We start from the raw sequence: 17,284 nt of genomic DNA on the forward strand, positions 1-17,284 counted from the left end.
AAGCTCAGGGACAGTGCCCAGGCCCTGAGTTCAAGCACCAGGACTAGCAAAAGAAAGGAAGAAAAAAAGGAATGGAGGAAGGAGGGAAGGAAGGAAAGAAAGAAAATGAGAAGTGGTGCTGTGGCTCACAGCACCCAGGCCCTGAGTTCAAGACCCACCACAGGGCCTGGGAATGTGGCTCATTGGTAGAGTGCTTGCCTAGCATACATGATGCCCTGGGTTCAATTCCTCAGTGCCACATAAACAGAAAAATCCAGACGTGGAGCTGTGGCTCAAGTTTTAGAGTGCTAGCCTTGAGCAAAAGAAGCTCAGGGACAGTGCCCAGGCCCTGCATTTAAGGCCGAGGACTGGTGAACAATAACAAATAGACCCACCACAGACTTAAAAAAAGAGAGTAAAGAGCAAAGACATGGATTTAATGGCCTGCACTTGTAATCCTAGCTACTCAAGATGCTGAAATTAGGAATATCAAAGTTCAGTGCCAGGGAACATTGCGTGTGTGTGTGTGTGTGTGTGTGTGTGTGTGTGTGTGTGTGTGTGTGTGTGTGTGTGTGTGTGTGTGTGTGTGTGTGTGTGTGTGTGTCCATCTCACCAAATTTAGATAGAAGGAAGGAAAAAGAGAGGAAGAAAAGAAAAAAAAAATAAAAGAGAAAGGCTGGGCATAGTGGGGTAAATCTATCATTCTAAGTATGCAGAAAGCATAAACAGAATCATGCTCCAGGCGCGGTCCCAGCCTAAAGTAAGATACTATTTGAAAAATAATAAAAACAAAAAAGGCTGGAGTTGTAACTCAAATGGTAGAGCACTTCTCTGGCAAGGCCCTGAGTTCAAAACTCCACAACTCAAACAACAAAAAAAAAATCTAAGAACTTGAATACACATTGCATGACTCCAAAGATACACAGATTGCCAATTAGCACGTGAAAATCTGACCCACATCACTAATTATTAAGAAAATATAAATCAGAGCCACAATACAGCATTCATACCCACTATAATGACAGCATGAAAGAGTTAGTGAGGACTTCCAGAATTGTGCAAATGAAAGCGGTGCAATTGAGAAAAAAGAAAAAAGAAAGCGGTGCAATTGGTAAGGCAAAGTTACTGGTTCTTCGATAAGTGAAAATAGCATAGGGCCCAAGTAATTCCATCTCTTATGCTACTCAAGAAAATGAAAACATGGCGTGGTCATTCCAACTCTCACTCTCCAGTGTTTACCACACTCCAATCAAATAGATAATTCAGCCCAAGGCCAAAGGGTTTTTCGTTTTTTAAGTGAACACTTATGCTTTTTAATTGCTCTTTCCCTGCCACACTGCCATCAAGTGTTCCAGTGTCGCAAAAGAACCGCGTCTATGCGTCTCTTTTCCCTTCTGCCGTCAACCGCGCTCTAGCTTTGCCCCCTTTCCGGAAAGACGCAAAAAGCTACTTAACGAGAGTGACAGCGCGCTTTACGACAGTTGCTTTGTGGTAGCGCTGGAGGAGGAAGATGGCGGCTGCCTTAGTAACTGCAGCGGGAATGGGACCTTCCCCGGCATTGGGGCCCGAGGCCCTTGCTCCTGATTGGGAAAACCGGGAAGTGACCACAGGGGTGAGAAAAGAAAGAATCAGGGTTCAGGAGATGTGAACCCAGCCGAGCTCGGGGGAAGGGGGAAGCCTGAGTGGGGTTGCGCGGGGCGGGTGGGGGAGGGGAGGCGGACCCTGCGGCGCGGGAGGCTGCGGGAGGCTGCGGGAGACGACTCCTCGGGATGCTGGAGTGGGCGAGAACTTCATTTCGTAGAACTTCATTCTGCCTGCATCCTGAAAGCGACTGAGTGTGAGAGTTGACATTCTGATCTTCTGCAGGTGTTGACCCCCTTGAGTGTGGCACAGATTTGGTAGTCTGGAAACTGGGTGAGGGACGGTTGAAGTTGGGGTGTGAAAAAGCCTAGACTCACCCTTCCCTTCCTTTTTCCTAGACCACGATCATGGCTGTGCAGTTTGACGGGGGCGTGGTTCTGGGGGCTGACTCCCGAACCACCACTGGGTAAGCCGTGCTCAGGACAGATTGGTGAACACCCATCTTTCCTTACCTGCCCTGTCTGCCAGCTCTTTTTTTTTTCCTGCCGTACTAGAGATCAAACTCAGGGCTTTGCACATGCTAGGCAAGTGTTCTGTCACCGAGTCATCTCCTCAACCCTTCCAGCCCATCCTTGCCCTTCACACACTGTGGAAAAAGAGGTTTCAAATCCCCCTGAAGATAAGGATTTATCCCTGAAACGACTACTTCCAGTTTCCCTCATCCTTTGGTGAAATATTTGTAAAAATCTGATCTCCATCCAGTTTTGGGTGAGAATCACTAGGTAATAATTTGATTTTTTTTTTTTTTGGAAGGAGGATGATTTGGAGTTTTAACTCAGAACCTTGACTTTGCTAGACAAAAGTCATTGCCACTTAAGCTAGTCTCTGATAATGCTCTTAGATAATTTCTCCCCCCAAGTACTGGCCAGCACTGCCCTTTAGCTTTTTCACTCAAGACTGATGCTCTACCACATTTAGCTTCTTTATTTTTGGGTCTGGTCCTGGGTCCTGAACTCTGGGCCTGGGCACTGTCCCTCTCAGCTCTTCAGCTCAAGGCTAACGTTCTACCACTTGAGCCACAGCGCCACTTCCGGCTTTTTTCTATTTTCTTATGTGGTGCTGAGGAATTGAACCCAGGGCCTCAGGCATGCAAGGCAAGTGCTCTACCACTGAGCCACCTTCCCAGCCCCCACATCTAGCTTTTTGATGGTTAGAAATAAGAGTCTTAGAGACTTTCCTGCCCCAGGCTGGTTTTGAAACTATGATCCTCAGATCTCAGTCTTCTGAATAGCTGTCAAAACTGACTTGAGTCATCAGCACCTAGCCTTGAATTTCTGTCCATGAGCCCTGAAGGAGTGGATGGGATGGATGGAAGTAGAAGGAACATGAGGTCCTTCCCTCACTATTCTGCCATCCTGCAGGTCCTACATCGCCAACCGAGTGACTGACAAGCTGACCCCCATTCATGACCGAATTTTCTGCTGTCGCTCAGGTTCAGCAGCTGATACCCAAGCAGTAGCAGATGCCGTCACTTACCAGCTTGGTTTCCACAGGTGCTTGTGGGCAGGGGAGGAGCAAGTAGCCAAAGGGATCTGGGACTTAAGACATTAAGTGATCTGACTTAGGTTTTGACACTTAACTTTCTCGGTGTCCTCTCCTTCCCCAGCATTGAACTTAATGAGCCTCCACTGGTTCACACAGCAGCTAGTCTCTTTAAGGAGATGTGTTACCGATACCGTGAAGACCTGATGGCAGGAATAATCATCGCAGGCTGGGACCCTCAAGAGAAAGGGCAGGTCAGGCTCTCCCTCTGCCAGAGCACTGGAGTCATGTCTGTGATCACCCTATCCTAGCCATTTTTTTATTTCTCTTTTTTGTCTCTACCTCATTTTTTTTTTTTTTTTTTTTTTTTTGGGTCCGGTCATGGGGCCTGAATTCTGGGCCTGGGCGCTGTCCTCAGCTCTTCAGTTCAAGGCTAGCGCTCTACCACTTGAGCCAGAGCGCCACTTCTGGCTTTTTTCTTTTTGCTTATGTGGTGCTGAGGAATCAAACCCAGGGCCTCATGCATGCAAGGCAAGCACTCTACCACTGAGCCACCTTCCCAGCCCCTCTACCTCATTTTTTAACTCTCCCTAAAGCAGCCTAAAATGGACACCTGTATTGGGAGAAAGTAAATTTGGTGACTCTTCTCCCTTCATCTGGCAGGTATACTCCGTTCCTATGGGAGGTATGATGGTAAGGCAGTCCTTTGCCATTGGAGGCTCTGGGAGCTCATATATCTATGGCTATGTGGATGCTACCTACCGGGAAGGCATGACCAAGGATGAATGTCTGCAGTTCACTGCCAATGGTGAGTATTTGGACTTCTGGGCCTATGACCTTCCTGCTCTCCTTACCCAAAACTTTTTTTATTTTTTTATTTTTTTATTTTTTTTTATTTTATTTGAGAACATACTGTACAGAGGGGCTACAATTACATGGGCAGGATAATGCATACATTTCTTACCAAGCATTGCAGCCTCCTCCTTTGTTTACCCTTCACCTCCCTTCCCCGCCTCCCCCCTCCCCCCACCCAATTATACCCCCCTCCCCCCCCACACCGACATTGTAAAGCTGGTTTTGACATGACATTTTGTACTTCTCATTGTTGCAACAGGTCCACCTGAATCCTTAAACGACTTGTTTGTCCCCATCTCCTCCACATGTTATACTGACATCAAATATAGTGAAAGCGGGGGTTACACTGTGGGGGAGGGAACTTTTTTTTTTTTTAATGTGCTGTTCATGGCTAGTTCTCTACTACTTGAGACACAGCTTTGCTAACAGTTTTTTGATGGTTAGTTGAAGATAAGAATCTCAAGGACTTTTCCTGCCCAGACTGGCTTCAAACCATAGTCTTCAGAGCTCAGCCTCCTGAGTAGCTAGGATTACAGGTGTGAGCCACCAGCACCGGGCGCTTTCTTTATTCCTTATGGCATTCCCAGCAACTAACTCTAAGCCCAACTTTCTCCTTATATCCACAGCTCTCGCTTTGGCCATGGAACGGGATGGCTCCAGTGGAGGTGTAATTCGCCTGGCAGCTATTGAAAAATCAGGAGTAGAGCGACAGGTCCTTTTGGGAGACAAAATACCTAAATTCACTATTGCTACTTTACCGCCCTCCTGAATTCTGAGATTCTAGAATACAATAAGAGACAACCCTCCACCCCCATACTAATACCAAATTTAATAAACAGTTTGTCAAACAGAATCTTTGGACTTTGGGGTTCTTTTCTTGACTTCAAGCCTGAACTTGTCTAGACAACTCCTATTTGTGCACTGAGCTTTCAGGAAGTTGGGAGAGAGATAAAGTGAGCTTATGAGTGCTTCATTACTTCTAGAAGGCCTTTGAGTGTGTGGTTTATAAGCATTTTTTCAGACCACCTGGATAAAGCCACTTAAGCCACCAGAGTTGGTAGATGTGGGGGCTACCAACTACTCCTTTCCTGTTCGTTCAAGTTTGGGGTAGAAATCTAAATTTTTTTTGGGGGGGGTCTGGTCGTGGGGCCTGAACTCTGGGCCTGGGCACTGTCCCTCAGCTCTTCAGCTCAAGGCTAGTGCTCTACCACTTGAGCCACAGCGCCACTTCCGGCTTTTTTCTTTTTGCTTATGTGGTGCTGAGGAATCGAACCCAGGGCCTCTGGCATGCAAAGGCAAGCGCTCTACCACTGAGCCACCTTCCCAGCCTGAAATCTAAATTTTTATATGGGGGAGTCATCTTCCCTACTCTTCCTCCTGCTAGTCATCAGTGTTAAAACACATAAGAACTTGGGCTGGGAAGGTGGCTCAGTGGTAGAGCGCTTGCCTTGCATGCCTGAGGCCCTGGGTTCGATTCCTCAGCACCACATAAGCAAAAAGAAAAAAAAGCCGGAAGTGGCGCTGTGGCTCAAGTGGTAGAATGCTAGCCTTGAGCTGAAGAGCTGAGGGACAGCGCCTAGGCCCAGAGTTCAGGCCCCATGACCGGACCCCAAACAAACAAACAAAACACATAAGAACTCTCTGATTTTAACCCTTCCATCTTTATCCCCTCTCATCTCATCCTAATGCCAGTACGCAGCAGTGTGACGTCTTGGCTTTGGGGAAAGAAGTGGGCCTTGTCTGCAAGTGGAATTTAAAATGGATGTTGGGTGACAGTGGTCAGACATGGGAAGAGCTTTTGGCCAGCTCTGGAAGTCACCATTTCCATAGGAGGCTGAGAATGAACTCTGGCCCTTCCATACCTCTCCCTACTTAAGCCAAGGACTAAAAGAGCTTAGTGGCTCTTGTTAACAGTGATACATTCCCAGTCTACTAATAAACCTCTTTTTCTCCCCACCTATGGGTCTAAAGTTCATAGAAACTACATTTGAAATACTCCCCTGAGAGGTTCAGTGAACAGGAGGGAAGATTTCTACAAAACTGATCTGAACTAAAAAGCCAAGAAGTGATAGAGGAGAGAGAATTCCTAAGGAGATAATGAGGTTTTTGATTCAGTGAAGAATAGAGGAACCTCTGAACCTAAACATGTATACCTCAAAGTTAAGTAACATGCAGTACTTTTTTTTTTTTTTTTTTTTTTTTTTTTATGGCACAGCCCTGGGACTTGAACTGGGCCTGGGTGCTGTCCCTGAGCCCTTCTGCTCAAGGCTACTGATCTACCACTTACACCATAGCTCCACTCTGGCTTTTTGGTGGATAGTTGAAGTTAAGAGTTTCACAGACTTAGCTGCCCAGGCTGGCTTTGGACTGTGATTCTTAGATCTCAGCCTCTTGAGTAGTAAGAATTACAGGTGTGAGCCACTGGTGTCTGACAGTACTTTTTGTTGTTGTTGTTGTTGGTTTTGGGGCCTGAACTCTGGACCTGGGCGCTGTCCACCAGCAGTTCAGCTATAGACTAGTGCTCTACCACTTGAGCCTCAGCCCCGCTTCAAGTTTTTTCTGCTTATGTGGTGCTGAGGAATCAAACCGTGAGCCTCATGCATGCAAGGCAAGCACTCTACCACTGAGCCACCATCCCAGCCCCTGACAGTACTTTTTGATTTTTGTGGCAGAGCCTGTTCTTACAGACCTTCCTGTCTTACCATCATTTTTTTTTTTTTTTTTTTTTTTTTTTGGTTATGGGGCTTGAATTCTAGGCCTGGGTGCTGTCCCTCAGCTCTTCAGCTCAAGGTTAGTGCTCTACCACTTGAGCCACAGTGCCACTTCTGACTTTATCTGCTTATGTGGTGCTGAGGAATTGAACCCAGGGCCTCATGCATGTGAGGCAAGCACTCTACCACTGAGCCACCTTCCCAGCCCCCTTACTATCATCTTTGATTCTTTTTTCTTCCCCCTTGCACGACAGGTTCAACCTAGTAGTTATGTTCTAAAAATGTGTTCAAAGGGGGCTAGAAAGTTGGCTCAGTGGTAGAGTGCTTGCCTTGCATGCATGAGCCCCTGGATTTGATTCCTCAGCACCACATAAGCAGAAAATAATCTGGAAGTGGTGCTGTGGCTCAAGTGGTAGAGTGTTAGCCTTGAGCTGAAGAGCTGAGGGACAGCGCCCAGGCCCAGAGTTCAGCCCCCATGACTGACCAAAAAAAAAAAAAAAAAAAGTTCAAAGTAAATGATAGAATTAATCTCCCTCTAACCATCTCCACACAACTGTTCTGAACCATACTTAGCCTTGTACAATCCTTTTCCCGTACAGCAACCAAAGGATCTTTGTAACGGAGACTGTGTTGCTTCCCTGCTTAATGTCTTCCCACTCCTTACCATGATCTGGAAGACCCAGCAAGTCCCCTCACATCGACACTCAAAAGCCACTGGCTTTTTTCTGTTTCCTTCTATGGGATTTTGCATTTGTACTTATAACACTTGGCTATTTTCTCTGCCTGGTCCTATTCTTTCATAATCCCTGCCCCTCTCCGGTTCTAGGAATTTAACCCAGGGCCTCACACATGCTAGGCAAGCACTCTACTGCTAGTACAATGCCACCCTTACACATTCTTTTTATAATAAACTTTATTTTTTAGAGTAGAGTAGAAAGCCCAGAGAGCCCACACCCCCATGCACAGACTCCCTCACTGTCTATACTCTTCCATCAAAGTAGTACATTTGTTGATATCAGTGACTCACATTGATACATCACTCCTTGGTTTTCCTTTAGCTACTCATCATTCAAGTCTCAGATCAGATGTCACCTCATCAGAAAGGCCTTTCCTAACCTCCTGAAACTGGAGAAATCCCACTCTTTCTGCCCCACTGATATTACCTGTTTGATTTCTTCATAACAGCATCTGTTAGTATCATATTATCACTCTTATTTACTTGCTTCTTGTCTGCCTTCCCCTAATAGAAAGTCAGCTTAGAAGAAACAATTTTTATCTCGGTGCCAGTGACTCAATACCTGGAATCCTATAATCCTAACTATATAGGCAGCTGAGATCTGGGAATGACAAGTTCAAAGTCAGCCCAGGCAGGAAAAAGTCCATGAGACCCTTCTCTCCAGTTTACCAGCAAAAATCCAGAAGTGGAGGTGTCACTCAAGTAGTTGAATGTCAGCTTTGAGTAAAAAAGGCCAAATGAGCATGTAAGGCCCTGAGTTCAAGCCCCAGTACTAGCACCAAAAAATAAATAATCAGCCAGGTGCTGGTGGTTCATGCCTGTAATCCTAGTAACTCAGAAGGCTGAGATCTGAGGATCACAGTTCAAAGCCAGCCCAGACAGAAAAGTCCCAGGAAAGTCTGTGAGACTCTTATCTCCAATTAACCACTAGAAAACCAGAAATGATACCATGGCTCAAAGTGGTAGAGCACTAGCCTTGAGCTGATGAGCTCAGGGACAGCACCCAGGCCCAGAGTTCAATACCCATGACCAAAAATAAGTCTTTTTTTCTTCCTGGCTCATTGGAGTCAGGAAATAGGCACTAGATACTGTGTAGATATGCTGCTTCTTAATCCCATCTAGTGTATTGCCCAGACCCCAACCCTGCAGATACTGTTACCACACTCAACTTGCTCAAGGGAAGTTTGCTTGATTTCAGCAAATTTACTTTCCTGCTAGCCCCGCCTGGGATCAGTGTTTTGTTCACCATTCACTGCCCCATTCCCAACACACACATATACAAACACTTGGCAACTCAGGACGAATTTAATGAGGCCATTTCACATTTAGAGGAGCCCAACTCTAGGACCGGAAGGAAGGTTGCCAATTCTTCCTGGAAGTTCAGTCCTCCTGAGAGTCCCCTTCAAATGGTGGAGTCATTGGCTGAGGCCACATCATGGAGCTGGTGGCGAAAGGAGAGTCGGGCTTTCCTACTGAAGTAGGCACCAGTGCCCTGGGAAGACAGCCCTCCTTCAATCACAATGGGAACAATAGCTGGGCTGGGATCTGGAGGAGCAGTGGGATCCAGGCCTAAAAGGGGGATTGAAGGAAGAAAAGAGGGGTTCAATGTTTAACTCCCCTCCACCTTTACCCACAGTTGAGAAGGAAAGAAGCTAGAGAAGATGCCTGGGTTTTTTTGTTTGTTTCTGTTTTGGGGTGCTGGTCCTGAGGCTTGAACTCTGGGCCTGGGTGCTGTTGTCCTTGAGCTTTTTTTTTGCTCAAGGCTAGTACTCTACCACTTGGGCTATAGCTCCACTTATAGCTTGTTGTGGTTAATTGAAGATAAGATTCTATGGACTTTTTTTTTTTTTTTTTTGCCCAGGCTGGCTTTGAACCATGATCCTTAGAACTCAGCCTCCTGAGTAGCTAGGATTACAGGCCTGAGCCACCAGCACCTGACTATGCCTGGAGTTTTGAAGAGGTGAGGAGTGTGGTGGTAGAAGCAGGGTTGTGAAGAGGAGATACTGAGAGGAGAAATGCCTTCATGGAGATGCAGCCAGAGCAATTACAAAGTCTCCCTGCTCTCCCCCGAGTCTCTTTTGCTCCAAAGAGCCCCCATACTTCAGATAGTGTTCTGCCATTTCCATGTTGAAATGCTTAAAGCTTTATCATCTGCACTGGCCCCTGCACGGTGAAGAATCCCCCTCCCACTAGGGATCCTCTTCTGTTTGCTGATTTGAAGGTTGGTGTCTCTCCTACTCAGCTGCCTGCCTGCCAGCCCCCTTTATCCTCATCTACCTCCATACCTGCTCCTCTTTCAGTCCTCCGCTGTCTCCGGCACCCACACCATGGGAAACACCAAGCGCCCTTCAGACCCATCTCAACAATGGAGGGATAGGGGTTGCTGGGAATGGCCAGGATGGCCCCTGGGGCAGGCGTGGTTTCTAAGCCCCCCCACCGTGGGCAAAACTACCACTTAGCCTCAGACCGACTAGTCATTATAGGCGCCAAGGGATAGAAGGGGGGAGAAGAGGGAGGAGGAAAAGGATGGGGGAATACCCCCATTCAAACACTTACTTTTGTGCCCCCTTAATTTTAGGGTCCTCTCATACTTATGGAAAAGCTGGTGGATGTTGGCAGGGGTAACATGGCAAAGACAGATACAGGGGGCTATGGCAGAGTGAAAATTCAGTAGACAAATACTTGGTGCCCTGCTAGATTGCCATTGTGTGTGTGTGTGTGTGTGTGTGTGTGTGTGTGTGTGTGTGTGTGTGTGTGTGTGTGTGTGTGTGTGTGTGTGTGTATGTGTGTGTTGGGGTTTGACCCCCAGCCTTCTTTGGTGTGCTATAGGTCAAACACAGAGCCACCTGCATGCTAGGCAAAGGCTCTGTTTCCTCATTAATCTTCTTCCTCCTCTTTTTTCCCCTTATACTTTAGAATGAGAATTTGGAGTCCCAAGATGTAATTGTTTTTATTTTTGGTACAAGGTTGGAACTTGAACTCAGTACTTGATTCTAACTGCTTTTTTTTTTTTTTGGTCAGTTGTGGGGCTTGAACTCTGGGCCTGGGTGCTGTCCCTCAGCTCTTCAGCTCAAGGCTAGCGCTCTACCACTTGAGCAATAGCGCCACTCCCAGCTTTTTCTGTTTATATGGTGCTGAGGAATCTAACCCATGCATGGAACTCATGCATACAAGACAAGCACTCTACCACTGAGCCTCCTTCCCAGCCCAGTACTTGATTCTTTTCTTTTTTTTTGTCAGTCATGGGCCTTGAACCCTGGGCTAGGGCGCTGTGTCTGTGCTCTTCAGGTCAAGGCAAGCACTCTACAGCTTGAGCTACAGCACCACTTCCTGTTTTCTAGTAGTTTATTGAAGCTAAGAGTCTCACGGCCTTTCCTGCCTGGGCTGGCTTTGAATGGTGATCCTCAGACCTCAGCCTCCTGAGTAGCTAGGATTACAGGGGTGAGCCACCAACGCCTGGCTCAGTACTTGATTCTTTTGCTCATTGGCTGGCATTCTACTAACTGAGCCATGCCTCCAACCCCTCAAGATGCAAAAAAAATGTTAATTTTTTTTTTTTTTTTTTTTTTTGCAATACTGTAGTTTGAACTCAGGGCCTCATACTTGTTAGGCAGGAATTCTAACACTTAAGCCACATACTTTCCCCTCAGCCTCCCTCCTTTTTATTTCCCAGACATGGGGCTTAAACTCAAGGCCTAGGCCTATCCCTGAGCTGTTTTGTACAAGCTATCTCTCTATCACTTAAGCCATAGCTCCACTTCCAGGTTTTGGGGGATTCATTGAAGATCAGAAGAGTCTTAGGGACTTTCTTGCCTGGGCAGGCTTTGAACTGTGATCCTCAGATCTTAGCTTTCCTCTGAGTAGCCAGGATTACACGGAGCCAGGATTACATGCATGAGACACCAGTGCTTGGCCTCCACAGTCCCTTTTGTTTTAGAGTTTTTGTTTTTGTTTTTCTGACTGGATCTTTAGTTTTTTCCCAGGGTTGGCTGTGAAGCACAAATTCTACTTAGAGCATCTCATATAAATGGGATTATGGATGAAACTACCATGCTTTGATTATTTGTAGAGATGGGGATCTCACTAACTTTTTGCCCAGGCTGACCTCAAACCTGAGTACAAGTGGCTCATGCTTGTAATCCTAATCGGTGGGTAGGAAGACTCCATCTCCAATTAACCAGCAAAGAGCCAGCTGGAAGTATGGTTCAAGTAGTAGAGTACCAGTCACAGACTAATAAGCCAGGCAGCTCAGAGCCCTGAGTTCAAACCCCAGTACCACAAAGGGGGAAGATTATAGATAGACAGATAGATAGACAGATAGATAGACAGAGAGCTGATATCATGCTTATCTCCCTGTCTCCAGTATATGAATACAGGCATAAGACATCATGCCCAGCCTCTTTTTTTTGGGGGGGGGAGGGTCCAGTCGTTGGGTCTGAACTCTGGGCCTGGGCGCTGTCCCTCAGCTCTTCAGCTCAAAGCTAGCGCTCTACCACTTGAGCCACAGCGCCACTTTCGGCTTTTTTCTTTTTGCTTATGTGGTGCTGAGGAATCGAACCCAGGGCCTCAGGCATGCAAGGCAAACGCTCTACCACTGAGCCATCTTCCCAGCCCTCTATTTATTTATTTATTTTTAAGAATGAGAAATTTTTGCAGAAAACTAAAAGTGGACCCCAGCCTATCACCATGCACCAACATCAACTCAAAATGGATTAAAGACCTTAACATTAAACCTGAATCTCTGAAACTACTGCTGGACAGAGTAGGAGAGACACTTGAACTAATAGGCACAGGAAGGAACTTCATGAACAGAGTCCCAGGTTCACAACAAATTGGAGAGAGACTTGACAAATGGGACTACCTTAAAATAAAAAGCTTATGCACAGCTAAATCTATCGCAACCAAGCTAGAAAGACAACCAACTAATTGGGAAAAAATATTTACCAGCAATATATCAGTCAAGAGGTCAACATCCTGTATATACAGGGAACTCAAGAAACTAATCCCAGGAGGAGGCTGCAATGTTTGGTAAGAAATGTATGCATTATCCTGCCCATGTAATTGTAGCCCCTCTGTACAGTATGTTCTCAAATAAAATAAAATAAAATTAAAAAAAAAAAAAGAAACTAATCCCTCCCAAACCTAACAAACCAATTACTAAATGGGCAAGGGAACTAAAGAGGGACTTCTCAAATGAAGAAATAAAAATGGCAAAGAAACACATGAGGAAATGTTCATCATCCCTGGTGGTGAAGGAAATGCAAATAAAGACTACCCTGAGATACCACCTTACCCCAGTCAGAATGTCCCACATCCACAAATTAGCCAATGACAAATGCTGGAGGGGATGTGGAGAAAGGGGAACCCTATTACACTGCTGGTGGGAATGTACACTTATACAACCACTTTGGAAAGCAGTCTGGAGGGTCCTTAGAAAGCTAAAGATTGACCTCCCTTATGACCCAGTCACACCACTTCTAGGCATCTACCCTGAACAACAGGAACCAATATACAAGGACACGTGCACCTCCATGTTTATTGCAGCACTGTTCGCAATAACTAGGATATGGAAACAACCCAGATGCCCCACCACAGATGAATGGATCCAAAAATTGTGGTATCTATACACAATGGAATATTATGCAGCCATTAGAAATGACAAAATAATGGCATTTGCAGGGAAATGGATGGAGCTAGAAGGAATCATGTTGAGCGAGGTAAGCCAAGAGCAAAGAGACAAACAGTACATGGTCTCCCTGATAAGTGGATGCTAAATCCAAAATGTTAGGTGATACGACAAAACTAACAGGACTTAAGAAACAACTCCCACTCATCTGGTCGAACCACTACTAAATATCCCCATACTGCTGATCACATGTATGGTGTATATGTGTACACTGTTATATGTTATAGACTGTGATAGACAATTTGCTCCAGGAAAGTTAGAATGAACTTGTGACTTTAAATGAGCATCATTATTCCACAATACTGTGAAATTCGGGAAATTATGTAATCACTTAATCACAATTAAAAAAAAAAAAGAACCTCGGGGAAGGAAGGGAGGGAAGGGATGGTAGGGGGAAAACAATGGAGGGGGTAACAATGCTCAATAGGAAGTGTACTCATTGCCTTACTCATATAACTGTAACCCTCTGCATAGTATCTTTACAATAAAAAATTTAAAAAAAAGAATGAGAAATTTTACTGGGGAAATGGTTTGGTAGCCCTTTTTAAAATTCATTTTGGAATCTCCTGGCCATGACCTCCTGAGTCCTGGATTTCAGACATGTATGACCCTTTTGGTTTGTGTTTTGTTGTTTTATTATGTGGAGCTCACTGGGTTGCCCAAGCTGGCTTCAAACTTGAATTCAAGTGATCCTTGTGTGTGTGTGTGTGTGTGTGTGTGTGTGTGTGTGTGTGTGTGTGTGTGTGTGCGCGCGCGCGCGCGCGACACGCGCGCACAAGTCCAGGGGCTTGAACTCAGGGCCTGGACTTTGGTCCTGAGGGCTTTTTTGTTTGTGTGTGTATGTGTGTGTGTATGTGTCGTTGTGGGGCCTGAACTCTGGGCCTGGACACTGTCCCTCAACTCTTCAGCTCAAAGCTAGTGCTCTACTACTTGAGCCACAGTGCCACTTCCGGCTTTTTCTGCTTATGTGGTGTTGAGGAATCGAACCCAGGGCCTCATGCATGCATGGCAAGCACTCTACCACTCAGCCACCTTCCCGGCCCTGAGGGGTTTTTGTTTGTTTTGTTTTTTAGTTGTGGGGCTTGAACTTTCAGGGCCTGGGCCTCTTTGTGATCAAGACTAGCCCTCTGCCACGAGAGTCACAGCACCATTTCCTATTTTTAGTTGTTAACTGGAGATATGAGTACCTCCAGGGATTTTTCTGCCCAGCTTGCTTTGAACCAAGATCCTTAGATCTCAGCCTTTTGAGTAGCTAGGATTACAAGGGTGAGTCACCAGCACCCAGTTTCAAATGATCCTCTTGATTGCTGTGACTACAAGCGTGTGTTGCTGTATGTGGGCCCAAACAGTCTTGTCCCTACGTAGATGCTAGAGACTTTCACTTGTTACCGTATCTCAATCATCTCAATCATAAAGTCCTATCCCTGAGGTACCCCCAGCCCTCAAAGGTCTTTTGAGGTGTTATTACCATCCTGATTTTACAGATGAGAAAAGGGAGACACTAAGAGATAAGGTAAGTATATTGCCCAAGGTCATATGGGCAGTTATCCAGGCCAGAAACCCTGCCCCTTAAACCCCAAAGGCTCTATTAAGGAGCACGCTGAGCTTCTGCAGCACATTCCTGCTGCAAGCCTCAGGACCAGCACCATTGCCAAGGACCCAGAAATGTTCTGGAGTAAAGCTGTGCAGAAGCACTGATGAGTACACTGTACCATCACACGTATACAAACTTGATCATTTGGGGTTGTTGTTTCATTTTTGCAGTACAAGGATTCAGGGCCTTATGTAGACTAGAGCTTTACTTATTTAATATTTTACATAGTTAACACTAGGTAAGGGCTCTACCATGGAGCTTCTGCCCCCAACCCCTGAATTAAAAGTAAAAATTACTGAAGCAAAAAAATGTAGATGTAATTGATACTTTTATTATGTATCATATCAGTATCGAGGCTTGACCTCAGGGCCTTGCACTCTTACTTGGCTTTTTCCACTTAGGGCTGGCGCTCTACCACTCGAGCCATATCTCCAGTTCCAGCTTTTTATTGGTTAATTGGAGATAAGAGTCTCATAGTCTTTTTCTGCCTGGGTTGGTTTTGAACTTTTATCCTCAGATCTCAGCCTCCCAAGTATCTAAGATTACAGATCAGAGCAGGTGCTCATCACTTACACTTGTAATTTCTAGCTATTCAGGAGGCCAAGATTTGGAGATCAAGGCTCAAAACAAGCCTAAGCAGGAAAGTCTGTGAGAGTCTTATCTCCAACTAACCACCAAGAAGCTTAAATGGAGCTGCATGTAGTAAAACATTAGTCATGAGCCAAAAAAGCTCAGGGACAGCACTTAGATCTGAATTCAAGCCCCAGTACAGGACAAAAAGAACAAAACAAAACAAAACATTCCCATTATTCCAGTATATTTCTTTGAAGAGGTCCTAGGCAACTTCTGATCAGATTTCCATTACTATCTATTGGGTTTGCCTTTTTTCAGAGCTTTATTTACTTTAGGTTTTTTCTTTTCTTTTCTCTTTTTTTTTAATTGTGAAAATACTATACAGATAATGAGTACATTTCTTATCAAGCATTGTTGCCTCCTCCTTAGTTTCCCCTTCCCATCCCCCCCCTCCGCCATCCCACCACCAAATTTGTAAAGTTCTTCAACATAATGACTTGTACATCTCGTTCTTTAGGTCTTCTTCTTCTTCTTCTTCTTCTTCTTCTTCTTCTTCTTCTTCTTCTTCTTCTTCTTCTTCTTCTTCTTCTTCTTCTTCTTCTTCTTCTTCTTCTTCTTCTTCTTCCTCTTCTTCTTCTTCTTCTTCTTCTTCTTGGGTTTGAACTCTGGGTACTGTCCATGAGCTTCTTTTGTTTGTGTTTTATTGGTCGTGGGGCCTGGACTCTGGGCCTAAGCACTGTCCCTCAGCTCTTCAGCTCAAGGCTAGCACTCTACCACTTGAGCCACAGAGCCACTTCTGACTTTTTCTGCTTATGTGGTGCTGAATAATCAAACCCAGGGCCTCATGCATGCAAGGTAAGCACTCTACCCCTGAGCCCCCTTCCCAGCCCTTCCCTGAACTTCTTTTGCTCAAGGCTAGCATTCTACCGCTTGAACCACAGTGCCACTTCTGTTTTTTTCTGTTTATATGGTACTGAGGAATTGAACCTAGGGCTTCATGCATGTGAGGCAAGCACTCTACCATTAAGCGACATTTCCAGCTCTTTAAGTCATTTTTAAATTTAGAGAATATTAGTTTTTGAAATCACATTCATGTAGTAAAGACTACATATTAATCAGATTTTTTTTCTTTTGGGTCGGTCGTGGGGCTTGAACTCTGGGCTTGGGCGCTGTCCCTGCTGTTAAGCTCAAGGCAAGTGCTTTACTGCTTGAGCCACAGAGCGCCACTTCCGGCTTTCCAGTGGTTTATTGGAGATAAGAGTCTCACGGACTTTCCTGCCTGGGCTGGCTTTGAACCGTGATCCTCAGATCTCAGCCTCCTGAGTAGCTAGGATTACAGGGGTGAGCCACCAGCGCCCGGCTAAGACTATGTATTTAATACACTGTGTTATTCTGTACAAGTAGGTGGGGGTTTTTTGTTTTTCATTTTTGCCAGTTCCAAGGCTTGAATTGTCCTGCTTACTAACTGTAGCACAGAGCAAGTGCAAAATAACTGTTTTGTTTTGTTTTTTTGACAGTCCTAGGGCTTGAACTCAGGGTGTGGGTGCTGTCCCTGAGCTTCTTTTGCTCAAGGCTAGTACTCTACCACTTAAGCCACAGCATGGGTTTTTTCTGTGTATGCGGTACTGAGGAATGGAACCCAGGGCTTTATGCATGTTGGGAAGCACTCTACCACTAAGCCACCTTCTCCAAATAACTGTTATATGAATGAATGCTACAATGTAACATTTTATACAGTGATGAACTTGTAGTCATCATCCTTTGGGGCTTTTGTCTTCTCATTCCCTTCATCTACAAACGCAATCTGGACCAGGTCGCATAGACTTCGCAGCTAGCCTGATAAGGGGGTGGCACCAGCAGGTCGCCGCCAAGCAGGCGAATCCTGCCACGGATCCCGGGGCCGGAGCCGCTGTGGAGGAATGTGTGTAGCGACGGACGCGCGCACTCCGGATGGCAGGACACACTCCGCCCGACGGCGGCATGGGACAGACGCAAGGACACTCACCGGGAAACAGAGGGCGGGACCG

General features: G+C 45.7%; 1 protein-coding gene across 1 annotated transcript; it reads left to right on the top strand.

The window, feature by feature from the left end:
* The first annotated feature begins 1,461 nt into the window (after window positions 1-1,461).
* Psmb6 (proteasome 20S subunit beta 6) lies at window positions 1,462-4,810 on the top strand. Its single transcript, XM_070001633.1, has 6 exons — window positions 1,462-1,591; window positions 1,959-2,026; window positions 2,982-3,113; window positions 3,227-3,356; window positions 3,766-3,910; window positions 4,584-4,810. The coding sequence occupies exons 1-6, from the start codon at window positions 1,490-1,492 to the stop codon at window positions 4,724-4,726; spliced, it is 720 nt and encodes a 239-aa protein (XP_069857734.1). The 5' UTR covers window positions 1,462-1,489; the 3' UTR covers window positions 4,727-4,810.
* Window positions 4,811-17,284: the final 12,474 nt, after the last annotated feature.

Source organism: Dipodomys merriami, unplaced genomic scaffold (genome assembly GCF_024711535.1).
Source record: "Dipodomys merriami isolate MVZ:Mamm:240054 unplaced genomic scaffold, mDipMer1.0.p SCAF_59, whole genome shotgun sequence".
Taxonomy (NCBI): Eukaryota; Metazoa; Chordata; class Mammalia; order Rodentia; family Heteromyidae; genus Dipodomys; species Dipodomys merriami.

What these genes read in the sequence shown, in the direction of transcription:
- Psmb6 (XM_070001633.1), top strand. Translation starts at nt 1,490, where the DNA reads ATGGCGGCTGCCTTAGTAACTGCAGCGGGAATGGGACCTTCCCCGGCA. An exon ending in ACCGGGAAGTGACCACAGGG is followed by an intron (nt 1,592 to 1,958) that starts GTGAGAAAAGAA and finishes CCTTTTTCCTAG; the next exon opens with ACCACGATCATGGCTGTGCA. An exon ending in TACCAGCTTGGTTTCCACAG is followed by an intron (nt 3,114 to 3,226) that starts GTGCTTGTGGGC and finishes CTCCTTCCCCAG; the next exon opens with CATTGAACTTAATGAGCCTC.